The following is a 26312-nucleotide window of genomic DNA, read 5'->3' as shown; positions in this document are numbered from 1 at the left end:
CGCAGCCAAGCGCTGCTTAAACTTTCTAATGTAAATAGCTTTGTCATTTTATAGGGTATGTTCTGAGTTAAATGAGCAGACCTTACTGGGAAATTGAATTAAAAAATATTGATTTCCCCCCTTCCTCATATCTTTCCAAATATGCCCTTAATTTTTGCCAGTTCTAAGGTGACCCTGTTCATGCAATCTAATGTTTAATAGCTATATTGAATAATATCCCAAAGATGAGTCACAGCATGGCTGAAATTTGCACTGAAGTAATAGAAAAACATAACCCCTGAATCAAAAATAATTTGTGGTCTTTCCTATACCCTCTGGCCCTAGGCAGAGAATCAGCCTCTGAAAAGGTTTGCTTATCTTTAAAATAAGCTAAATCCTCTGGTGTACACCAGCACAATTCCACCTGTGCTGGCACACTGCTCCAGTTCTGCACCCAGAGAGGGAGCATTCCCCTCATCACATTTATTTTCAATAGGTTGTCTGAAGAACAATACCCACTCTGCACCTAATGAGACTTAAGACTGGACAAATACTACAACTTTATCTACTTATGCAGTTAAGAACAGGGAAAATCACAAGTTACAGACTGCCTCTAGCATTCATATAAGCTGGAATTCTTCAGCTATTTTGACAGAAAATGTTGGCTGGCTGAAATATTGTTGGAAGTGCATGTATTTTTTTCTAAAATCCCTAGTGATTTCCTGTCAATCTCTAAAGTTTTCAGCCCTTTCTTCTTGAGTCTGCCATTTGAGTTAGCCTTGCTGCACTGATTTTGGCTGAAAAAGTGAATTGTTCCCCCATGCAATAGGGAATCCAGCTCAGTCCTCCTCTTCAGACTGAGAGCTGATACCGACCTTGGTCACATAGACTTGGTGTCTTTTTGGAAAAAAATCCCAAACAAAACCACCAAAACAAACCAAAAACCCCAGAAAAAAATATATATGTATATGCATAGATATGTTACACAAATATATTTTTTCAGGAAATTTTTCATTCTCAGTGACAACACAGCACCGCTAGATTTTGCAATGCAAAGACTGCCTTTAATCAAATCTAATCTTGCATACACTTATGTAGATCTCCCTAATGATAATTTCATCTCTGTGACACCACAGGAATGGTAATACTAATTGTTTCAGCATGTTATTATTGTTTCAGTTATTATTGTTGCCTGCTGTCCAAAGCCTTTGTCATTTCACAGGACAGCGAATGCATTTATTGGGATATCCTATTTCTAAAATATCCAACAGAAAAATTATTGTTATCATAAAATGTTCTAAATGTATGAAGCATGAAAGGGACAATCCTATTTCTCATCCACCTTGAAGGGTTAAGTCACATACTTTGGGAGCACTGTCGCTTATTAAAAAATTATTTACGAGTTGAATTGTATCACTTCTAAATATATAAAGAGTTGGGATGGCTTCCAACAATTACTGAAGAAGCCAGCCAAGTGATGCTTTCCAATTAAATCAGGCTGAGTTGTTTGTTTTTTTTCTTTTTTAACTTCTCAGTGTCCTGTGTTCTTGCTTCTGTTTTTGATGATTCAAACAGACAATGCATTAACCTCGTGCAAGTGAAGTCTCACACGTCTCCTCTTTGGTCTCTTTCATGTGCTGGGGAGCAGGAGGAGTCTCTGTAGGTACTCCCCACATGAAAGGTGTCTTTCTTGTCCATAGAAGTGCTGCTGCTGGTGCTTCAGTCCTTGCTTTTATTTAGAACTAGTTGTTATACAAAGCTTCAGAGCTTTAAACTTCAGATAGCTTATTTATATTTGTAATGTTCAATCTTTGATAATGACTGTGTTAAAAAACCTGAGTAAGGAGTGCAGAGCTGAAAGCACTGACTTCTGTGGAAGTCAGTTCAAATTATACAAAGAGACAGATGAAAGTCCATGATGTCTAATTTATTAGAGGGGAAGTAAAGAACAAATTAATTAAAAAGAAAAATGCTGGACCAAAAAATAAAAAATCACTAAGCCCTAAAGTATTCCCTTTCCTCCTCGTATTGGATGAAGCTCAGATGTTTACAGGGATGTCATGCACCACTACTCACGTGTGGTATCACACTGGCACCAGGTCTTGATAGAGAAAAAATTCCACAATTCTCCACTGGTTTATTTCCTGGGTGAAGCATATTATAGAAGGTTACATCTTTATATCCAGGCTGAGTCCTAGACTGTAGACCTGGAGGATATACCCAAACCACAGCAGCCTATGAACTTTTTCCAAGATGTCCGAGAAAAAGGTAATTATGAAAACCTAGTCAAGTCTTTATAAGCCTAAATTTACTGTAAGCACTCTGAACTGAAAGAAAAGTTATGTAATCTGCAAAATTAAATAGAACACTGAAAACACTGCAGCAGACTATTGAGTGCTTACTCCTTGGGAGTGATGATTGCTTCCCATAGCTGGCTATAGTCATCATTGCTGCAGAGCTCACTTTGTTTAATGCTCAAGGAATATGTCAGCTCCAGAGAACATAGGGCCTGCCTTTATTGCTGGGGTTGGAACTTTGCCACTCAAAGATTTAATCAGAATAGTTTAATTTTTTCACCGCTCTGGAATAGATAACAAACTCATTTGGGTATCTGGCATATTTATTTAGCTCTGTTACAGGTTCACCTACTCACCCATGATGGTTTACAAGGTTTAAATAAAGGTTTCTCCTCGATTAGTGCTGGAAAATGAAACCAGCTTGTGCAACTTGGAAAAATGATTTAAAATGATGGAAATTATTCTTGTATGAGGAAGACAGAAATAGCCCAACACAAGTGCATTCTGCAGTTGCCAGTTGAAACAGCAGCCTATTTTGTGCTGTGCCTTTTACTGATTCATTTCTAGGGTTGTTCTCTAAAAGGAATCTACAGTTAGTGGATCTGAACTGCTGCTTTCTGTCAAGTGGAAACTGAGTGGCTGTTCCATAGCCTTTTCCCAAAAGCTTCCTTTGAAAGCTGAAACACTGGAGCACAGAGATGTGCCAGAGCCTGCCACTGGGAATGCAGGAATGCCGCCCCTGCCCAGGGTCTGCAGGTCCTGCCAGCTCCTCCCTTTCTGCTGGGACAGCTCAGATGCTGCAGCAGAGGCTCTTGCTGCCCATGCCACACTCAGGAGCTTCAGCCAGAGGATTTGGGAAGCCAAATCTGTTTGTCACACGTCTGCATCTCCACCAGCCTCTCCAAGAGCATCCCAGGAACAACGTGCAGCAGTTCTGCAGGTGGAGCGGGGCTTGAGACACACTCTCCTTCCCACAGGGTGGAATTGCCCAGCCACGTTCCTGTCCCTTAAGGGATTGGCCCTTACAGACCTGTCTGCTGTTTTCAATAAAGATTTCTTTGGTTGGCTTCAGGAGCCCAAGTTTTCTGGGCACAGCAGTACCACCCAGCAATAGACATTCTTTAGGTCCTTACTGAAGTGCATCTTGTGGGTCTCTTTTTTACCCATATGAATTTCACAGTCTGAGCTGGGATCAACAGATGAAAGAGTGGGAGAAAGGGAAGTTTTATCCCACTTCCACCCCCAGTTCTGCTCAGTTCACTCATTTCATTATCCTCCTCTCCTGGGTCAGGCTGCATCCTCCCCTGCTTTAACCTCTTTCTGCCCCAGTGACAACAGCTGGTTGTTCAGCTCATGTCCAAAATAACACTGGGCTGCTCTAAAAATTACCATAGCTTCTCCTCTGGGACACAGCCAATGTGGCCTCACTCAAACTATTTATTTACAATACATCTTAAAAGCCCTCTGACATCCCAATCAGTAGCAAAATGAAATAAACATTGATTTGTTACAAGATGTATGAATCTTTCTACCATCAGGGAGAGGAAGGAAAATAGAAGCTTTAGAAAAAATCAGAGTAATAACTTTTGAATCCTAGTCTGGAAATAGCAACACACACAAAAATAGACATTTTTAACTTATAAAGATCTAAAACATATTTTCTACATTTTTGTAATTTGAAGGCTCTCAAAGCATAATGAACACAAATATCTTTTTGTTTGCAGTGTATATCCTGCTTAATAAACCATCACACAAAGCATTTTGGCTCTTAAAATAACTACTAAAATGAAGGCTGTCTAACAGAGCATAGACTGAGATGGTTATTAATGCTAACACTTGGCACCTAGATAGTCTGTCAGAGTCTCTGCTCAGTAAGAACTGAGAAGTTCATTGCACTTGTCTTAGAAATGTCTCTCCATAATATCCATATTTGGAAAAGAAATGGGAAAAGACACTGAAGCAAAATATTCTTTTCCTCTCCAAGCAGAACTTAAGAAAATTTTACATTATGTAAAATTGTACCGAAAAAAAATCACAGCAATCAGTTTCTGAGGTATTTAAAATTCTCTTACTTGACTTAGTTAAAAAACAATCTCACTGCCATGTCAAATTTGCTAGAAAGAGAATGACAGATCTGCCCTGAACTTCACGTATCAGGCACTTGTTCATTGTTCTTTCCTAATGAAATATCAAATTTTCACTCCTGTTTGGAAATCAAATGACAAGATTGTTTGACTACAACAAAGGCACTAATTAGAAAATTCCCTGGCAAATGACACAGCCAAGACTGATTTCTGTTCAAGACTATGATGTTTACCCTTGTTTGGGTAAATAAGAATACAGAAGACAAGGATAATCAGTTATTTTGTGTATTCTAAACATTTTAGTCCCAAAAAAATTCCACATAAAATTATACTTTCAAGTCTTCTAAAAAACCCCAGTAGCATCTTTTACCTCCCACCTTCTCCTAAGCTGCAACCCTTTTCCTGCTGTATATGTTATCCATGTCAGAAAACAAATTCCTTTTGTTTTCATTTATCCAATCACATCAGTTTTGTTTGTACCCATTGGATTTGACACTCAAGCTGAGAATTTTCATTAAGGCCTGCAAAAGGACAGATTTTGGGACACAGCTAATCATGATTCCTTTCTCCTTCCCATGTATTACAAACCACTCCAGGAAATGCCAACTTTCCAAAGCTTTTTAGCATTTGAACATTTTGATTGAGAAGGAATCCTCAGCCTGTCAGTGGTGTTGGTTTGTGCTTTTAAACATGAACGGTGTCTCTTTCTGCTCGTGGCAGGGATCCCACTTCACACACCAGCTAATTAACCACAATTTACACTGAAGTACCAATGATTACTCTGCTGTAATGCTGCTGTTTCTTAGCAACCATGAAAGATATGGTAAAGGATGTGAGACAGAGACCCAAATAACATCATTTCCAGATTGAGAACTTCCACCTAGACTAACCTACAAGTGGGACAGTAAATTAATTTTAAATTTCCATTTCCCTACTTCAGTGCTATGTCCCTTTTAGGCTCTTGACAGTGTGCTTTTCCCAGTCCATGATGACAGGTAAGCATTAACTTCCCCAGTGCTACTCCAAAAAAAACCTTGTAAGACTTAATTAGAAAAATATTTCCTGCATTATTCCCACATGATGACTTATGTCTAGCACTAATTCCTCACTTGATGGGAGTTCTACCAAACTAAAGCTACAAGGTTAGGCCTTGCTTCAATGTTACACAAGAAACAAAAATCTATTTTATTAGTGGCAAATTGGTAGTAGGTCATTATGGTTTTCCTCATAATCCTAATAAGGTATTTTGAGCATTTAAATTGCCTGACTCTGATCTGAAGAGACTTATTTTATGTATTAACCAACTTTATACTGCAAGACAATTCTCTCAATGCTTTTCAAAACTATTGACGGAATTAAAAAAAGTCTGACCACTGAAAGTCCAATTAAAAATCAAATTCCTTTAATATTTGATGAATCCTTTTATGACTTGCTATGTAGTTCTACTCTGTGATTGCTACTTCCACATGATGATGTCAAAAGTGCAGATTTAATTTTTACTCTGGAAGAAATGGAAGATTGGTTTCTGTGATCCTATTTATATTCTGCTTTTGAACACAGGAATGACTGAAGTAGAAAACCAAAAAACAGACTTTGAAGTACCAAAGTAGGCCAAAAACTGATGGCTCAAACTCAGATGAGGCAGGTGCCCACATTTTGGATTATGTGTCCGAGGCACACAGAACGTGCAGCCATGGGAGACACACGTGGTAACACTCCCAGCCCTGGCAGCTGGGAAAGCTGCCCTGGAAGGGATGAGCTTGAGGCAAGAACTCATCTCATGGGGGTCTCATGGGTCACCTGGGGGGCACAACCCCTGCAGGATGCATGTGGCACTCACATTTTCTGGAAAAATCCCTTCGCCCAGGATTTTTCTCCTGGGAAGCTGCGAAGCCTCAGAGAAAAGGGAAATAATTATTATCTCATTTGCTTCTCCTGTGTTTTGCTCCTCTGGAATGTGTTTGGAGATTGTTTACAGGTGATTGTTTCATTGGATTCTGGTGTGAGTTGTTTTCACTCATTGGCCAATCAGTGCCAAGCTGTGTCAGGACTCTGGAGAGAGTCAGGAGTTTTCATTATTATCTTTTTAGCCTTCTGCAAGTTGCCTTTCTGTATTCTTTAGTACAGTTTAGTATAGTATCCTTTAATATAATACAGTATCTTAAAATAATAAATTAGCCTTCTGAGAACATGGAGTCAGATTCATCATTCCTTCCTTCACTGGGGCAAATACAACAGATGCAGAACTCCAGTGTCTGCACCACCAGTGTGCTCAGCCTGTGATGGCAAACTCACCAAGGGCAGAGCAGGGGTGCCAGGAGGGAATGGGGCACCTGCCAGCCCTTCTGCAGTGGCACCTTCCTGGGACAGAGCCTGACCCCAGCATGGTGGTGCTGTCCCCCCTGGCACCAGGTGTTTCTCATCAGCAGGGCCAGGGCTGCCTGAGCAGCTGCACCTGGGGCTACAAATGTGGGAGAAGCAGGGGAGGGGGTTATTCCTGCAGGGAAGGCTGGGGAGAAGGTGGCTGTGGAAGGCTGGAGCATGGGACACACAGCTTGCAAGGTGAGTGAGCAGCTCCTGGGTGCTGCTGGTTCTTTGTCTTCTTGCTTGGGGCTGTTTGTTGTGAGAAATTGCTTTGCTGGTAGCACAATGTACTCAGTTGTTGTTTGGGGTTTTGCTGCTGTTTTTTTTGCTGGGGTTTTGCTGGGCTAGAAGGAGCCCTGGTCCCACCTGGGCACTGCTCTGCCCAACGATTCTTGGGCAGGCAAAACCTGTGTGAGGGAGGGTGGCCTTGTCACAGTGCCCCAGTCTGCATAGGGCAGGGCTTTGTGCTCCTTTTTGCTGCTGTGGCAGCAGGGACAGGTGGAACCTGGGGCTGCCTGCATGGCTGCTGTGGGTTTGTTTCACTGTCTCCTGGAACTGGGAAGGGATCCAAGTGTAAGTTTTTCATTGTTTTTGCTGGAAGAAGCTAAATGTAGCAATCTGACATTACAGTTCTTTAGTCATACATTGATAGGGCATTTGGTAAAGTTCTGCAGGAACCAAGGAGTCAATTCCCCTGCCACTGTGTGTGGTAACACCTCCACCAGCCAGTCTGACTATGGGTTTAAAGGACACCTCTTCACTCTCTGACTTTAAAAGGAAATCTAGTTTGGCAATGTTTGGATTTTTGCTTGTTTAGATTGTGTGGTTTTCTTTTTTGTTGTGTTTGGTTTTGGCTTTTTTTTTTTGTTGGTTGGTTTGCTGCTTTTTAAAGCAGAGATATTAATTAGTAGTCTGAAACAAAGAGAGGAATCTATTGGATTAATCAGTATAAATAAGTACACTCTCCATGCTCAAGAGGAGTTCACAGAAAGGGTATTTTCTTGTAGAGCAAGTTGACATGGTCCTTGGGAATGCTGTTCTATTATCATTTTAGCTGCTTTCTGTTGAGGTATTTTATTTTCATCTGGAAGAGCAATGAATGTGTATCTCCTTTAATACTCAAATGAATATCATCAAGGCATGATAAGTTTATTTCTGGTAGCAGCATAGCTGAACATGATACCATGATGCCAATCACTTTGTTATAGTAATGTTGTTTGTGCATTGCACTTCAGTAATTTTGCTCTGATGTGCTTTTCTTGTACAGCTCAGAGAGACTTTGCAGCTCTCTCCTTGAGAGGAAAAATGACTTTCCCCCTTGCCATCCCTCTAGGCAATAAAACTTCAGAAAACCTTTTTTTTTTCTCTCCTCCCCCTCTTTCAGTCTGTTTACATTTTTCCAGGGAAAAGTTAGAGCACTATGAAATAAGGACTAAGGCTAACTATAACTCATAGGTTCTAACATTCCTTTTTATTTCTGGTTAAAAATCAGATTCCCAAGACAGATGGTCTGTTTAGTCTATCTTAGGTCACTTCAGGAATAGGTCTACTTTAGGAAGACTTTTTTTTCCCTGCTATATATAGCTGTGTTATAACAAGATTAAAATAAAAACCCCAGATGTTTAATGTATAAAATTACCTTGTCCAGTTTGACAGAAAGTGTGTCTGCTCCTCAGCACCTACACTTGGTGTTTGTCTCCTGGCCTCACTGCACTGTTGAGCTCTGAATCAATGTATAATCAGTTTGCAGGCTGGGGGTAGATGGTGTCTTTTTAATTAAAACCCACCTTCCTTTTTTTCCAGCTGTAACTTATACCCACAAAGTGTTTCTAGTAGGCATTAGTCAAGTTGCATCTACAACTACCCATGGGTGATAAATTTTGCTATAAATGAAGAGGAAGAGGTTTGCCATGAGGTGCCAATAGTGGCTATAGGGCATGGAAGTATAAATGTTATTGACAGACCACCAGGTACAAGCTGTGATGATTTGGACTGGCTCTTTTGCTGCTTCCAAAGCCAGCTGGCCCAGCAGGTGGCTGCACCTGGCTCCTGCAGGGACACTGGCTCCCAGACAGGTGAGGCCAAGCCAGGCTCCAGGGCAGTGCCTGCTGCAGCAGTACCCGAGGTGATGCTGGCAGGAATCAATCTGGGGAGATGAGAATGGGCTGGGAAAGTGATCTGACAGCATGGGGTGCACCTGATCTCATGGCTCAATGCCATCTATGGTTTTTTGGCTGCTGCAGATTGGAGGATCAGGATATTTGAGTATGTTGGGTTGGGTTTTTTTTTAATTGTTTTTTCAGCTCTGTCTTTATGAGCCTCTGCAACTGAACTGTCTGCATTTACACCTTGGAAAGCAATGCTGGTGTTAAAAATCACCTGCAATGTCATTAGGTAACTGATCACTGAATGAGGTGCAGCTGGCAGGGGCTGTTTGGCTGATGCTAGGATGGGGTAATTTACACAGCTGTGAACTGAAGGAATTGTACCCTCCAGAACCATTGGAGGCTTTATATAAAAGACTCTCAGTGTTCAAATGAGATGGAGTTAAGGAATGAGTTTTGGCAAATTTATTCTGTGGGCTCACATGGAAAGTGAGTCAGGTTTGATGTAGAAAATGATTGTTTACATCACTGAGCTAAGGCTGTGAAATGCTGTGTACTGCTCCAGTGCCATAGAAACCTGGGGGTGAAGGAAATGAAACTTTATATAAATCATCTAATCCATTCCTTTCTCTGATAAGGCTAACAGCCTAGCAGAGACAGTTGTCTGATCTGTTCCTAAAGGCCAAGGTTCCTGCTCAGTGGCTGTAACTCTGATTTTCCCCAAGTCAGGCTGAATCTCCCTGGCTGCAAACCTGCTGGGTGCCTCTTGTCTCTCCAGCAGACACTGATCCCCCTGTGCATTAACAGGGCTCAGCATTCCTCCAGTGTGTGTGAGGGTGGAAAATGTTCTCTTGCCACCATTTCATTTCTAGGTCGAATAAACTGATCTTGAGAAGTGAGAGAATGAAAATAACATTATCCACTACAGCTGCTTACTAGGAAGTGTTCAACCTGTGTTTCTACAGGCAAGGTGACTCTCAGAGCTCTGTTAATGAAAAACTGTGTTTTGGCTGGAGCTGACTTTGGAGTTTGCTGTATTTCAGGCCAGGTTTGTTGTATCTCACCTGGCTCTGTAGAATTTGAGGGTTAGTGCCCGGTTACCAGGCCCTGTGACCTTTGAACAGGACTTACTGTTTCTTGCACTAAGGCACTGCCTGAGATGAAGCAGCGTTGGGCAGATGGTTTTAAAGCACAAATTCACACCCTAGGAAGCCAGCTTCCTGCAGGGAAGCCTTAACAGACAGGACTGGAAAATGTCCATGTTCCTGGGCCTGCACACAAGGGAGCTTGGCAGCAAGCACCTCTTGAGGAGAGGATTGTGTGGGTGGGTTATCAATGTGGAGTCCACACAAACTCCTTTATGTGCAAGATCTGAAACTCGGGCTGCAGAGCAGGTAGTGCTCTCTGTGAGGTGGGAGAACTTTTCCCTGTGGCTTCCAGCAGGTTTCTCATGGATGATGGAGTGTTACACCATGGTGTGTGCACAAAGGCCAGGCAGGAAGGCCTCTGTCCAATCACTTAATCAGGATCTTGTTTTTGTGCTTGATCCCACCTTGCAAAGACTTGTATCAAAGAATACACCAGCAGGATAATGCTGCCAAACTCCTTCTGGTAAATTCTCTCTGGGTGAATGGCTTTCCTCATTTCAGAAAGAATATATTTAAGGGAAAAGCAAAACAAAGTAACACAGGATAACTTCAAATTGTGGGGTCTAGTTTGATTCCAAACATATTTTCACTGCCAGAAAGCAAAACAGTTGGAATCAGAAACAAATGGGAAAACAGAGGGGAAAAATGTGTGCTCCCTTTAGCTCAACTGATGAATTTTCTACTTTTGCTTGTAACATTCCTTTGTCTTATGATATGCAGTAGCACTGTTTATTGAAAATAATAATTTCAATCATCTGATTAATGTGACAAAAAGTCAAGTCTGGTTAAGATAAAGTAGTGTACAAACTGCAGTCTTTGTCATAACTGAAAGTCCTTATTGAATGCATATGTATCTTTCACATTTGAGATGATGTGTGAACTGCAGAAGTGCAGATTTTTTCTCTGGTAGGGAAAGAAGCCCTCTGATAATAGACCTATAAAAGTATCATGAGGGACCATGCCCTGCATTGATATTAGTATTTACATCCTTTTCATAAAACACCTCAGGGTTCTTACTGCACAAGAGAAATGGAAGACATTCCTCATCTAAAAATAGCGAAGGTAAAAACAGACAAAGACCAGGAATGGGAGGAGAAATAGACACAACTGAAAAACTTGCTTAAGGCTGTCATTAAGATCCTGCTGACAGCCCAGAACTTTATCCACCAGATTTTGCAAAGTTATCATATGGGAGGTTGCACAAAGAAATTAGCCCAGTATATTTACAGTGTCCTTAAATTTCCAGTTTTATTTGTTTTGAAATTCAGGAAGGTGTTATTCAACAGAAACCTAAAGCTGCAAGGTGTATTTTGAAAGATATACAGATTACAGATGCCTTTTACAATGTACTAAATTGGTTTAAGATGAATACAGTGTTATTAGTGCACAAACGTAACTGGGGTGTCACACAAAGAAAGGATTCCTGCCACTATAGGCTTTTTGGTGGTTTTTTTTTTTGTTGTTTGTTTTTTTGTGTATGTGTTTGGGGTTCTTTTCATGAAGGAAAAACTTATTTGGCTGTTTTCTTTCAATCTTTTTTCCAAATGAGCATGTGAAAACATGGCAAAGCTTCTCAAGTACTGCCATTCTCTGTTACTCTGCATGTCTGTCCCTGAGTTAGAACATCTCTGAATTACATAAACCCCAAATCAGTAATCCATCTGTTGAAATCTGACACATCCATGCACATCCTGCACTTCCCAAACCCTTTCAGTGCAGCCATCTAACATTTCTTCTGTGATGTCTGCTCCACCTAAATAGCTGCTACTGCAGAACCAGTCCCCTGCTTTCCATGGCTCGGGCAGCACTGTCCCAGGGCTAATTTTCATTTGCTACAGACAGGCTTCTGGTTCCCCTTTGTCATCATGAAAGCTGTGTGTCTGTGAGCCCAAGTGAAAGTAACTTTAAATACCAATTTTGTATGTTTGTGTTCATATTAACTCCTTTGTGGTGTGTCTGCTAAAAAGAAAAAGAGAAGGAAAAAATCAAGTAAGAGCATCTGGACCAAGTCCTACCACAGTCCAGGTCTGCCACCCTCAAGGGCTGGGGAGCAGTTGCAGAGGGGCTGCATGCAGGATTTTTCCCTCAATAGCAGCACTGTGACTCCCTAGGGATGCAGTTTCCTGGCCATGGTGTGCCTGGGGCAGCTCTGGAGGGCAGGGACTGCTCTGTCCCCACTGCCTCTGCAGTTCTGATGGCACAATCACACCCTGTAGCATTCTTTCTTCCCCAGAACTGTTATTCCACACTATACATCTCAAGAGTTGTGGAGGCTACGCCTTCTCTGGTTTATTCAGGTTGTGACATTTATTAAGAATATTCAGAACTCGGTGTTACCTACTGGTGTGTGTGCAGCTCCCATTGATGGTAAGAGGGAATGATGATTAGCAGAGTGAAAAACGTGAGCCAGCAGGACGAATGACTTCCACTCTGCCCAACACTGGTCTCTTTACTAGGTGTTTATGATGTTCTGTATGTTCCTGTGCAGGAAATTGCTTTTTTATTGTTTGTCCTCCTGCCTCCCTGGGGATGGTGCTAACAAACCTCCTGAAGTCTATGACTTGAAAGTCTTCAGATTTCCTTCTATATATAGCATTTCCTTACTTAGGGAAAATCTTTTTTGTCCATTTTACATATATATAAAAAAGCTGAGTTATATTCTATCACATGCTGTTTGTATAAAAAATGTTTTCACCTCAAAAAATGCTAGGCCAAGGCAAGCTTCAAACCAAATGAATTCAAGTAGATAGCTGTAAAACTTCTTCAGCAACAAGATTACTGTGAGCTTTATGATCTCATATGTATTTTTATCACTTTATCATAGTAAAGAAACCACATTGCTTTAAAAGCAAGCTAAGTACTTATTTAAAGATTTGTTTTCAATCTCTTTAATGGCATATGAGCAGAGTTTGTATTTTAGTCAGTGATGAAGTGACTAAGTATAGGCCTTAACTGTCCCTAAAATAATGCCCATAAGAAGTGTAACTACTGCCTTAATGCCTGCAAAAGAGAGGAAAGAAGGGAAATATTCCAGAATTGGTTGTTTAACATAATGGCATGCATGCTATCTGAATTCCATCAGAGGAGGCTACAAGGAAAAAGGAATTATAAATATAGAAAAGCTTCTTCAGTGACAAGTCTATAATTATTTTTTAAACAACCCCTTGCAGTCTGCATGGCTTATTTGCTATGTCTAGTCATGCTTTATTTCAGTGCTCAGCCAGAGGTGTTCCACGTGCACACTTCTGCTTGTCATTGACTGCTGTAACTTCGAGGAAATTAAATTCTGTTATACCAAAATATGGAAAACACTGAATAATCTCTCCCCCACCATCACCCTAAATTCTCTTCCTACATGTCACATGTCTGTTCTTTAATACTACTCAGCTGTTGCTAAGGCATCGCTTTCCTCAGCAGGTCCTGGCAGGTAAATACAGAGAGCTCAGACAGAGCAGGGCAACTGTACCCACCCTGCAGCCACGGATGGCAAAGGCACACACAGCCCTGGGCAGTCTGAAACAGGTTCTGCTGCAGGATGGGAGATTGTCCTGCTGCCCTGTGCCAGGCCAAGGGGAGGGCAGAGCTGTGCCCTCCCTGCCAGGCAGGACCCTGTCCCTCTCTGGTCACCCACGGGGTGCTGCTGACCCAGGACATGTGGGGATGTGGCTTGGACAGAGCCAGCAATCCAGAGAGAGATGCTGTGGTGGGAAATGGGGACCCTGCTTCTGGGCACCTTGTTTCTCTTCCCCAGTGATGGGAGAGGAAACCTGAGTGTCAGGGTGGCTGCTGACCTCCAAATTTTAGTTTGAATTAGCTCAGGCCAGTCAGTAGCAGAGTGGAAGGGTGGATGTGGCACTGTGCTGGTGTTCTGGTGAGGCTGTACCCACTTGGCAATCCCTGTCCTTCAGCCCTTACCCTGAAGCTTCCCTCAGTGCATTCCTGTGCTCTCATCCTGGTCTTATTGGCAAAAGAAAATTGCAATAGACATTCTTGTCCCAAGTGAAGATGAGTTTAGTTTACAGAAGTGTATTTTGCTTTCACAGTTGTTTAAAGCTTCTGATTACTTTCCAGAGGCAATTTCTGTGAATTCTCTTCTAATATTTTTTGAATGAAAGTATATTGTCACTTTTTAATAAATATAAACTTGTTACCCTGTGTGAGGGAGATCTGCATGCTGGATTCAACACAAAACTCTGCAAAATGGCAAGGCTCTGGTTTCTTTTATTCCTGGTAGTTAAGCTCTATCAGTAGAAAACAGTGTCCTCCTCTGACCTCCTTTGATCAGTGCCAGTCACAGGCTGCTGTGTCTGGTGACAGATGCAATTCTCCCCTGGACCTGCTCTTCAAGCCCAGCCATTTGAACTTAGAGGGGTGAGGATATACTGTTTCTTCAGGGAGTTGTTCATTCAGGAATGCATTCTGGAAATAGCTGGGAAGCCCTTGCTGTCTGTGAAGATGCTATTGTGTTCTCATTTTCTGGAAAATATTGCAGCTACCTGTTTCAGTATTTCAAAATCAATTTAACTTTCCTGATCCCACTTGGAAGCCCGCTGTCTGTATTTTTTGTTTGCTAGAAGAAGCATGTTAGTTCCTGTTTCTAGGACCTTTAATTACAATGCCAAGTCAATATCTTACTTCCATCAATTTCCCCTTTCTTGAAATGTAACCTAACAGCATTTATTCTCTTCTTTTAGTGGTAGAAATCATAAACCCAAGAGCATTTGAGAAGAAATGAGTTAAGGAAGAAAAATCAGATCAATACTTGAAGCTTTGAGGCTTGAGGAGGAACAGCATATTGGCTGGGACACAGAGAAGTGAGAAATCAGTGAAGTGCTAGGAAGATGTGGGTATCTGGAGAATGGACACAAATTGTTAGTGTAAGATATGAGGGTGGATAGGAAAAGAGAGAACTTAAGTATTCTAGAGGTTAGGAAATGGAGAATATAGCCAAAATGTGGGTGCCTGCCTTCCTGCAAGGGCCTTAGCCTCTGGTGGCAGGGGCAGCCCAAGCAAGGGTGCAAGGAAACTTTAGCCCTTCCTTGCCCTGTCCCTGTGCCTTTCCTCAAAGTAGGAGGAGTTTCTGCCTGTCCTCCCTGTCCTGCTCCTGATGGAGTGGAAACATCCATTTATACCAGCACAAGTGTGTGGCACCATAACACTGAATGTGTCTATTTTCTGTCTGTCCCCAACTTTCTAGGCTTTCAAACTCCTAGCATGGAGTAAAATCAGCAGCTTTAAGAGAAAGTTGTGCAGAAGTGAACGGCAGCAACTGGTTAAGAGCCCTAGCTCACAGTTTGGCCTCAGAACTGCAGGAGATATCCAGGTCTGGAGGATAAACAGATGCCAGCTGATTAACTGCTCAGTCTTGGGACTGCTTTAAACCCTCTGGCATCTGATTTAATCCAAACTACAAAGTTAAATCATGGAGTTGTGGAAAACATTGGTATTCATCTGTCCTTGAGACAATTTGTTCTTGGCTTCCCATCAGTTCTGTATGATTTCTGTAAGGGGAAGTGCTCTACAGAGAAATGCCAGTGGTGACTGTTTTGGATGAGTGTACAGGTCTGGGGGGTTTGGGGTGGTTGTTTTTGTTTCTTGTTGTTGTTTTTGCATTTGGTTGTGGGTTTTTGATTTGGAGGAGAGGAATGGACAGGAGTGCAGGCAGGAGCAAACTCTCTTGGGGCTGTATCTGCCCCAAGGATGGAAAGTGTTACATCCTTCTTATGCAGGATAATCTGACCTTTAAGAACTGGTATAGAAATAGACTCTTAAAAACAAATGCAGGTAAGAGAGAAGCCACAGAAACCTCAGCTGAGGTCAGGCTAGATCCACACACCAGAAATTTCTGCTACAGGTGAGGTTTTCATCACTGAACAGAAACTTCCTCTCAGGTATACAGACCCTGGTGTATTTAAAGAGCACTAGTCAGTCCAAAGGGATGAGAAGGGGACACTGGCACTGTATAAAATTTGTGCAAGTGGTTTTTATGTATACTTAGGCTTGAACTTTTTTATCCCATTCTTAAACCTGTAATTCCAGTTAATATTTTTCCTCACCAATTCTTTATCACTTTCTAATTAATCCAGTAGCTGTGCATCATAATGACTGTACTGATTACTTTTGTATCTACGAGTAAACATTCTTCCTAGCAGTGGAGATGAATAATAATGTATAAAAATAGTGAGGTACCAACTATAACTTGCTTTGAAGTGAACAGGAAGGTCATTCTTGATACCTTTAGCCTACTTCCTTCTCACTTCTGGGAGTCAGAGGGAAATGATGCACAAAAACACAACTCTAAAATTAAATGCAAGTAAACAAGAGCTGCAGATATTCACCTGGCATAACACTATGGCACAGAGCTTTTGTTGAAAAAATAATCTGAAAGATAGGGTTATTTTTAGTTTTTTTGATTAAGATAACTGACTTGAAAAGTCTAAAGAAACCTGTATTTGTTTGATCTGCATCTGTCAGTGATTTGACCATGTAAACTATAGGCTCTAGAAGTAAATGGAAAATTATTTGGAAAGGAAGCACTAACACAATAATAGTGTTAATACATTTCTTCAAAGAGAGAATTTAGTTTTTCCTGCAACACAAACTGCTTGGATAAACAAAGTTAATGCCAGGAACGAGCTGGTGATAAGTGAGGTATTATGCTAACTTTTACTATTAGTGTTTCAGGAGATTGCCTTTCATATTAAGCTAGCACTAGTCAGAAGACCTAGGAGAATGGTGAAGTGTTTGTTTCATAGATGGCATCATCTTCCTGCCCTGTTTTGTGGTGTTATATCAACAGATGTCAGCCAAAACCTACACCTGTACAGAGGGACTGGTCAGCCTGTTCCTCTGCAGAAACAGAGCAGAGCCAGCTGCTCAAACCTGACATAAACCAGCATCTGTACCAAGGAGGGATTAGTGACCCCTGAAAGGACATCCAAGTGACTCTTGCTCTTTCCCAGCCTATTTTGTTAAAGATATCTGCCTTAAAGAGCAGAAAAACTCACTGGCTACCAGCCCATATCTGAGCTCAGCTTGGCTCCTCAAGTTGATGTTTGAGGCTTGGCTATAAAGTTGTAGTTATTGCAGCAAGTCTCAGCCTCCCATGAATCTCCTCCAGCTGCACTTGTCAGCCCATGAAATGACCTCCCATAATGTAACTGGCAAAGATTTCTGCAGGCAAACAGCAAATAACACACTTTTAATTGGGCAAGGCTCCAAACCCAGGTCTGAGCCCAGGGAAGCTGCCCTGAGCAGGGTCCCTGAGCAGCCTGGACAGCCCTGAGCAGGCATCAGAGGCCACAGCAAGAGTGAAGCACCTCTGCAGCCTGCTCTGACCACAGGATGTCTGTAAATGCACCAGCACAGACCCTTTTGTCCATGCATTGTCCTGCCATCTGGAGACAGGCTGAATTCTTTCCCACACTCCAAATGTTGTTTAATTCATACTGGCCACTGTTATCCTCTGTCTCATGCCAGGACATTTAGTGGGAGGCTATCTAGCATGGGCTGAAACAGTGCCAGGAGGAGTATTAATAGATAAACAGTTTAGAGGATTGTGTACCACTGCTTGGGCTCACAGCCAGCTCCTGCTTAGTTTACCAGATAAAACAGTGAGGTCTCAAAGTTACAGGGCTCTCCTGCCTTCCTGGGAGGGCCTGTCACCCTAAGGCTGATGCTGTGGGTAGAATGCAAGTACCAAAGGTCTCAGAGTTTTCAGGAAAACTCTCTCATGTGTCTGGCACACTGTTGTCCTTTTTACCTGGGGTTTATAGCTTGATTGCCCTGTTACCAGCTAAATAAGGTGACATACTCTTCCCACCATGACTTTTTAGTCTTTGCTGTAGAGAAGATGAAAGGCTAAAAGATTTATTTCTTCAAAGGGGAAGTGTAAGTTTTTTGAGGCAGTGCACTCATTCCTTTGTACAGGTCACTCCTTACTGCCAAAATATCACTTTAAATAGAAGTCAGTCTCATCCCAGACCTTTGGCAAGGCAGACAGGAATGGCCAATAATTGCTGTGTGGCAGCAATTGCTTCATATTCCTAGTTATGAGTTTAATATGCCATCATAAATTCCTTGTCCATACCCACGTATTAGAGATTGGAGGCTTCCTGCTCACTGACTGCTAGCAGCCCCAAAATTTCAGGTGGGGGGAACAGCTTGGTCATGATCTTGCACAGGCAGGCGAGCTTGGGCTTCGATCCAGTGCTTCATGAAGTTCATATTTCCACTTGATTTTAAGAACAGAACCCATAACAAACTGACTTGTTCAAGTGAATTAGTGTTTGTCCAAGGTGTCAATTCAATTTGACAAAAGTGGAATTATTCATGGTCTTTATTATCCTTACTGTGTGATTAGAATTTTTTCCCTTTAAAGTTTTTACTCCTTTTTTTTTTTTTTTCCCTGCTGGACAAGACTCCCTGACTGGCAGCTGCTGTGCTAATGAGGGCTCTGTATGCAAATCAGCAGCCCAGGTGATTCCTGGAGGGAACACTGAAAGAAAAAATTCACCCAGCCAGGCTCTTGGCTCACATCCTTGCCCTGGCTGCTGCTGCCTGCTCATCCCAAAGCATCTCTTGCCCACTCTCTTGGCAGACAGAGCTGGACCTGTCTCAGTTTGCAGGGTGGTGCAGAGGCTCTGTAACAGTCTGGTGCACAGGTCCCATGGCATGTTAGCTCATGTCTGTTGTCTGTCCATCTCTTTTTTAATTAGCTTTGTTTTCCTTTGTTGTCCAGCAGAAAGCAAAGGGAGAGCCTTTATTAGATAGTTGCTTGAAAGAACTTCATAAAAATTCTTTGCTTCCAAAATATTTTTCTAGTTTTCATACCTAGAACATGTTATCTACTATTTCTTCTGGCTTGTCTGAAGTCTAATAAATATTATTGTTTATCTTTGGAACATTCTATGTAAAATCAAAACAAGGCTTTGGTAAACCAAACCCCTCCTCCTTCACACAAGTATTCCTTGGGGCAAAGGCTCTGTTTTTCAAATGTGTGTGTGATAGAGCAAAAGGTTAAACAAGGCTTACTTGCACTATATGTCACATAAGCATGTTACTGATGCCTCAAATAATAAATCTTAAATGTCCTCATTACACTTTCTAATTAATTTTGTATTTACAAGAATATATTAACACTTGAATGGCATTAACTCTGTAAAACAGTGATTAAAATATATAACAGGCTTCAAAGATTAACATCACAGAACTACAGATAGTTCACATAACATGATAAATAATTTGCAGAAAAAATTACTTGCTAAGCATTGCAAATCAAATAATAGTACAGCTCTAGAAAAATTATTCATGTCTGTAGAGGTCATTTTCACCAGTAAATAATGTTTAAATCTGTTGGGTTTTTTACCAAGTATATATTTATTGTCCAGGGGAAAGCTCAGATAATTTATCAAATAATTTTAAATGCATTACCATTTTTTTTTGTGCTAAGAGTTCCAGGGTAAGATCTTGGCTCTGTTGAAGATGTACTGAAGTCATAATCAGGGTCCCATTATCCTTATGGATACAAGTCTGGTGATAAGGTCACCTTCATCCTGTTATCCTTGCCATTATACAAAGCTGTAGGCTTCACACTGTCAATTCTTAAAAACCCCAAAAACCCAAACCCCTGCCACCAATTTAGAGCTTTACTTGGGTGCAAGCTGCTCTTTTCTAGGCCAAACATCTTTTGACTTCTGTGGAAGGAAAGCCAGAGAAAGGACCAGCAACAATTTGTTCTCCACAGAATGTTAAACTTCATGAGGATAATCTGTATTGTTTCAGAGGCCATGCAGGCAATTTAGCCTCTGGTTATCTTATGTTACTATTGTAACATAACAGCTCCATCAAAACAAATATGGAAATCCATGCTGTGACTTAGTGGCTTGTATAAAGGCTTAAATCAGTGCAGATAAAAGCTACATGGCCAAATTCCTGCCTGTTTCAGCCAGGGAACCTAGGACAAGGCACACCAAATGAAGGTCTCACACCTTTGTTCTCCTACATGCAGAATTTCCAAACCCACTGTGAAATCATTTCTGTTGGTGATGACCTGAATTTCTGTGAAATGTTACTCTGAAAGATGACATGGAGGATCATTCTTTCATGTGGCAGGATGACTATGAAAGAGCTGAGGGAAAGGAGACCATTACTCTATTGAAAAGGGCTTTTTTGAAACCCAACCTCTCAATAGGTGGACATTAAAAAGTGAGAACAGTGTTCTATTTTAAGATTACCTGTCCAGTTCTCAAAAGCTCTTCTGTAGGACAAGAAAAAGAATGTGACTAGTCACCTCTACAGTAAAACTAGAAATTTAGCTAGTAAGCATGTAACTTCTTCTTTTGCACCAGAATACATAATTTTTTTCAGAATCATGAAGACCTGTTTAATGGTTAATAGGAGTCTGTCTCATGAGTAACCATTTTTGAAAACCAAAGCTTTCTGACCCTCTAGACACCCCAAGTGCAGAGCAGTAATAGATGGGTGTGGGAGGCTTGTGGGAGCCAAGGCTGTAGAGCTGGATGTTGTTAGAGGTGTGGTGGTTTTTCTGTTTGTTTGCTTTAAAGTACAGCTGACATCTTGCACTGCTCACTCCTCATAAGGAGTCTTTTGTTTGCACCATATGAATATGAAGATGCTATTGTGACAACATGTTCAGAATAAATACAGAAAAAGTATTTCTGCCTCCTTGAGACTCAAGTTTGAAGAGGCTATTAAAGCTAAGAGGCTGCTGGGATGTTGGAGCAAGACTCCAGCAGGTTCTTGGAAGCCCTGTGTGTATGGCAGCTGGTGGGGGGCACTAGGTATCCTCCTGCACACCCCTGTGAGTCCAGGAATGGCAAGGGTGCCGCTCACTGGGACAGGACAAAGGGCTGGGGGAGCACTGCACGAGCAGTGCAATCCCTGAATTGGGCTGTGCTTGAAACATCTGTGCTGCATCAGCGTGGTGGAGCCCTGGAGATGAAGCACACTCTGCATCCCAGGGGCTCAGGCATGGGCCAGGCTCAGCAGCGCCTGCAGGGAGCTCGAGCTGTGCCAGCTGAAGCCTGGGCAAGTGTGAGGACTGGTAATGAGGAGAGCAAGCTGAACACTGGGCTGCTGTCAGCTTCAGTGCACAATTCTAGCTGTACTGAAATCAATGTCCAAAATCAAACCAGCAGCAGGACTTCATCCCGAATTTTCCTCCAAGACACTGTGCTTGCCCTATGAGCTGTGGGGTGGGCAAGGGGGTGGCTGAGCCCCACACTGAGCCCCTCAGCTGCTGTGCCTGCAGCAGTGACTGACAGCCTGACTGAACACCCACGTACAGAGAGAGGCTGCACTACACATATGGCAGAGAACAGAAAAAACACCCAAGGAAATCTAGCAAAAATATCTATTTTTCAGAAGACGGTGGGGGATACAAAGAACATGTAATTCTTTAGTGCAGGGAAAAAAAATTGCAGCTGGGTAAGACAAAACATCCAAGTTTTCTCTCTATTCCAATTTTATTCTACTGCATAGGCATCTGCCATGTATGGCCAAAATACCAGATTTTTCTTCTCTTAAATGGAACAAAGGAGGAATAGAAAAGAGGAAAGGAGACTGATGAGCATCAACTCTTGGCAGCTAGCAAGTGATGACATGAAAACCACTTATGGCAATCTCTGAGCATAGTTATTTTAATTTATTTCAAAGAAATTCCTATTCAGAACAGGAGTAAATTGTTGGCAGGAACTCTATTATATTAATTTGTCTATAAATGTAATGTTTGTAACTTGCTCTTCATGCATGGCTTGGAAGATTTGTTTGGATGAAAAATTATAGCTGTTGGTGGTCTTTGCAAGTAAGCTCAGCCTACCAGAGCTCTGTGAATATAAGGAGCTCTGTGACCTGTTGCTGGTCTTCTTTAATTCTTTAGATCTCAAGTAAGAAAAACAAAGCAAGATATCAGGAGTAAATACCCCTATATTTAAAACAGAATTAGATTTCAGATTATGCTATGAAATGTTCTGCTGGGAGACTAGAAAACACATTTATCTTATGACTTCCTACTGTTGTTTATCACTGCTGTATTAATAGGACAGGTGAACTATTAAAAAAAATGTGCTTTTCTGCCTTTGTAGTTAGAACATTGGTGCTCAAATTCTTCTTTTTGGGGATGCAGGAGGGCGTTAGCTGGCATGAAGTACATGTCCAAACTGGACTGGTTATGGTGAGATTTTTCTCAAATATCTAATAACATAACACAGCAACTTTGTATTTGGATTTATTATGATCACTGGCACTATTTCAGGCATCATTCCAATTGCACTTGCATCTGATGCCAGTTAAATGTCTTCAGAGAAGGCTGTCTATGACTTTCACTGTGGGAAGCTGGAGGTCAAACAGGTTCCTTCTGCACCTGGTGCCAGTGACAGCCCCAGCATCTGTCAGGTGCCAGCCGTGTGTGTGACACCCCTGCAGCCTGGTCCTGTCTCTGTGTGTGTGTGTGACACCCCTGCAGCCTGGTCCTGTGGTCCTGTCTCTGTGTCTCTGTGTGTGTGACACCCCTGCAGCCCGGTCCTGTCTCTGTGTGTGTGACACCCCTGCAGCCCGGTCCTGTCTGTGTGTGTGTGTGACACCCCTGCAGCCCGGTCCTGTCTGTGTGTGTGTGTGACACCCCTGCAGCCCGGTCCTGTCTGTCTGTGTGTGACACCCCTGCAGCCCGGTCCTGTCTGTCTCTGTGTGTGTGACACCCCTGCAGCCCGGTCCTGTCTCTGTGTCTGTGTGTGTGTGACACCCCTGCAGCCCGGTCCTGTCTGTGTGTGTGTGTGACACCCCTGCAGCCTGGTCCTGTCTGTCTGTGTGTGACACCCCTGCAGCCCGGTCCTGTCTGTGTGTGTGTGTGACACCCCTGCAGCCTGGTCCTGTCTGTCTGTCTGTGTGTGACACCCCTGCAGCCCAGGGCTGTCTGTCTGGGTGTGTGTGTGACACCCCTGCAGCCTGGTCCTGTCTGTCTGTGTGTGTGACACCCCTGCAGCCCGGTCCTGTCTCTGTGCCCCTGTGTGTGTGACACCCCTGCAGCCCGGTCCTGTCTCTGTGTCCCTGTGTGTGTGACACCCCTGCAGCCCGGTCCTGTCTCTGTGTCCCTGTGTGTGTGACACCCCTGTAGCCCGCTCTGCTGCGGGCAGGGTGACACCCCCGCTGCCCCAAGGCTCGGGCACCCAGAGCTGTGGCCGGGAGGTGACAGCGCATCTCGGGGCCACGTGCTGTGCCGGCAGAGCGAACCCACCTCTGTGTGTTTCACACGAGTTTGTTGTCCCCGGTTTTACCATGTGTGCGGGATGGCCTTTGCCTACGGCGCATAGCCCATCAGTTGTTTCGCGTAAGCCACAAGAACGGGAACGTTTGGAAAAGGCAGGAGAGGTTTTTAATTTTTTTTCCTTCTGTCTCATCCAAGAACTATGCGGGTTGCAGCAACCCAACAGCATGGTTCCTGTGACAAGTTAAGACTTGAAAACAAAAGCCCAGCATGCCGGGGGCTCGGCTCCGGACGGGGGCGGCCCCCCTTGGGTACGCGCGGTGCTCCCGGAGCCACAGCGGAATAGCCGCGACCAAACCCCCGAAAACTTTGCAGCCCCTGGGTATGAAGCATCAGCTAGCGGCAGCACCGCAATTCAATCAGCTGTCAGGGCACAGCCCTTGGGGCAGCTCTCCCGCACCCCGGGCGCAGCGGAGCGCAGCCCCGAGCCCGCGGTCCGTGCCCGAGAGCCGCGGCAGCGCGGCGGGACCGGGGCGATGCTCGGCTCCGCCGGGGCCGCGGCAGCGGGGATAGCGCTGCCCGGAGCCGCCTCACGGCACGGGGACCCGAGAGCGGGGATGGCGCTGCCCTGTGCCCTCAGCCTGGCAGCGCTGCCCGGAGCCGCCTCACGGCACGGGGACCCGGGAGCAGCGCACGGGAAGGGACCGGAGCCCGCGCCCGTCCGCCGCGCAGCCGGCGCTTACCTGCGGGCGAGACCAGCTCGCCTTCGCTGAGCTCCGCCGAGTCCGAGTCCATGCTGCAGGCTCCGCGGGGCCGCCGCTGGCAGGCAGGAGCAGTGCCCGGAGCGGCGGAGCGCTGCCCGCTCCCTCCCTGCGCTCGCCGCCGCCGCAGCGGCCGCCCCGCCGAGCGCCATTGGCTGCGGGCGCAGCGGGGCCGGGCGGGCGCGGCCGGGGCGGAGGCAGCGGGGGCGCGGCCGGGGAGCGGCTCCTGCCCCGCTCTGGCACGAGTTGGGCTGCACGGCCCGGGGCGGCTCCCCAGGCAGCGCTGCCGAGCGCAAAAATACCGAAATGACCGCCCTGTACATGGCCATCGCATCTCCCGTCTGTGCTTCCAATCGCTCTTCTTGTAGACGTCTCCCCTGAGCTTCAGTCGCCTTCTCTCTTTTCCCTGGTTCTGTCTCCTATACCATAAACGTCCTCAAAAATTAGAGAGGAAGCCGATTGGGAAGTGCCAGTTCTTGTCGGGTATTAGTGCCCAGAAGAATGGTGGAAGTCTGAATTCTGTTGCTTCCTGATTATATGTTTTTCCGAGGGAGACAGTGAAATATCTGGTAAATGCCATGCCATTAGATTGTTTTGAAGTGCAAAATTGTATGTTAGATTCTGCAGGCTTTGCTTCTGTCGTACAAGCTACTACAATCATAAGCCATCCCTTAATTCAGAGGTTGAGGTCACTTCTTCAGCTCTGAGGTTAGTCAGATCTTACCCTTTACTTTTATTCATTTCTAGCTTTTCTTCTGTTATAGACCAAATCTGACTCAAATTCTAGTACAAAGATCTCAAAAAAGTAGTAGTAAAAAGTACTTTTTGAACTGGGAACCAAACACCATCCCTAAACCAGGCCTTATAGATCTGATGGATCCATGGCTATGTCACATCCTAAAAGCTGCCCAGGGTGTTCAACACTTACCTGCAGCATACTGAAGCTCCAGCCAGAGGTTTATGCCTGTAGCTGTAGACCACAGCTTTAGTCTGGAATTCTCTCCCCAAAACCACACACCCTTGTTCTGGAAAAAGCCGTGTCTGGATGCTGTTTTCAGGATGCATGTAGAAAATTATCTATTGCATCAGATCAAGCTTGACACTCTTGACAAGTGTGAAGACTTTTTCTTAACATATAGCATGAGATTAAAAAAAAAGTATTTCTTTTAACTCCAAGGGCTCTGTCAAAATCTTTCCAGGGATGGCTTATCTTGTGCAATGCTACAGTACTAAAAATGAAGCCCATTTTATGTTCTAAGGTCGCTTCCCTGCCTTCAAATCAGGTTGAGCCTGAAGAGACAAAAGACCTCAAACTTTCTGACCTTGGAATGCATACAGTGCTGTGGTCAGTTTAGACACAAAAACCTTCAACCTCTGGAGTGAAAAGTTAGTTCTCAAGTAATTTGGGACATTGCTGTCATAGCCTGAGCCCATACTGTTAAGACTCTTATGGGTTTTATTCCGTGAAAATAAATTCTGACTTTTGTTTGTAGATGTTTTCATTAAGTTTAAAATGACATTCTAAATACTGCTGAATATAATTTCATAAATTTACTCATGTAAAGAGAAACATCTAAACCAAAGTGATTCTAGGATTCTGTTGTGAAAAGCCAATGCAAAATTTTTCTGCAGAATATGTGGGGAATCTACAGTCGTGATATAAACAATACAGCAACAGAAAAGTTCCAATATTATATTACAGAAATAATCCCAGATGCCACACCAAGCACAAAATCTGAGACCTGAAAGGATTTTAATCTCTCTTATTCTCTTTTTATTGTTCTTGTTTGCATTTATGATTGTCAAAAGCAACCTAAATCACCTCCCCAAAAAGCACAGTTTAGTAGGAAGAGCAAATTTTAGTACAATTAATTAATTTTGTGGACTGTCTTCAATTGCTAGAAACCAATGATAATTTCTAACCTGGACAAATTCTGACTATTTAAAGGCAATGGCTGTAATCAGATAAGCAGAGGAACGTGGTGGTTTATGGAAGGGATGTGTCCAGCTCTGTCAGTGGCAAAGGGGGCTGCCTCTGCAGTGGATTTTGGATCATGCATGGGGCTGATACAATGCAGCTGGGGATGCCTTTCCAAGGTGTGTTCCAGGCACTGGCCTGACCCTATTTTCTGTGTGGGACTTTTTCTTTTCTGAGTGTGGAATTAAATTTTAAGGTCTTGAATAGTCCTACTTCTCTGCTACTGATCATAGTCCAGTTAGAAAAGGAAAAGTTATTTTTCATGATCCTCTCAAAGATGGAAGTCTTAGCATGGAATACTTAGAAAAAAAAGATCCAAGCCCCACTTATTTTAATTCCTGTCCGTTTTTTGTCCTTGTATAAGCACACTAATA

At 43.3% G+C, this 26312-nt stretch overlaps 1 protein-coding gene across 1 annotated transcript in view; it reads right to left on the bottom strand.

The window, feature by feature from the left end:
* TNFAIP8L3 (TNF alpha induced protein 8 like 3) overlaps window positions 1-24309 on the bottom strand; it is a 45032-nt gene extending 20723 nt beyond the window's left edge. The window contains exon 1 of the mRNA XM_054642405.2: window positions 23943-24309. Within this exon, the coding sequence (XP_054498380.2) occupies window positions 23943-24294 (352 nt within the window). The 5' untranslated portion in view covers window positions 24295-24309. The remainder of the gene's footprint in view (window positions 1-23942) is intronic.
* Window positions 24310-26312: the final 2003 nt, after the last annotated feature.

The sequence above is a fragment of the Agelaius phoeniceus genome, chromosome 13 (genome assembly GCF_051311805.1).
Source record: "Agelaius phoeniceus isolate bAgePho1 chromosome 13, bAgePho1.hap1, whole genome shotgun sequence".
In the NCBI taxonomy this organism is placed as follows: domain Eukaryota; kingdom Metazoa; phylum Chordata; class Aves; order Passeriformes; family Icteridae; genus Agelaius; species Agelaius phoeniceus.
Note: the sequence above shows the minus strand (reverse complement) of the source record. Positions and strands in the feature narration are given on the sequence as shown.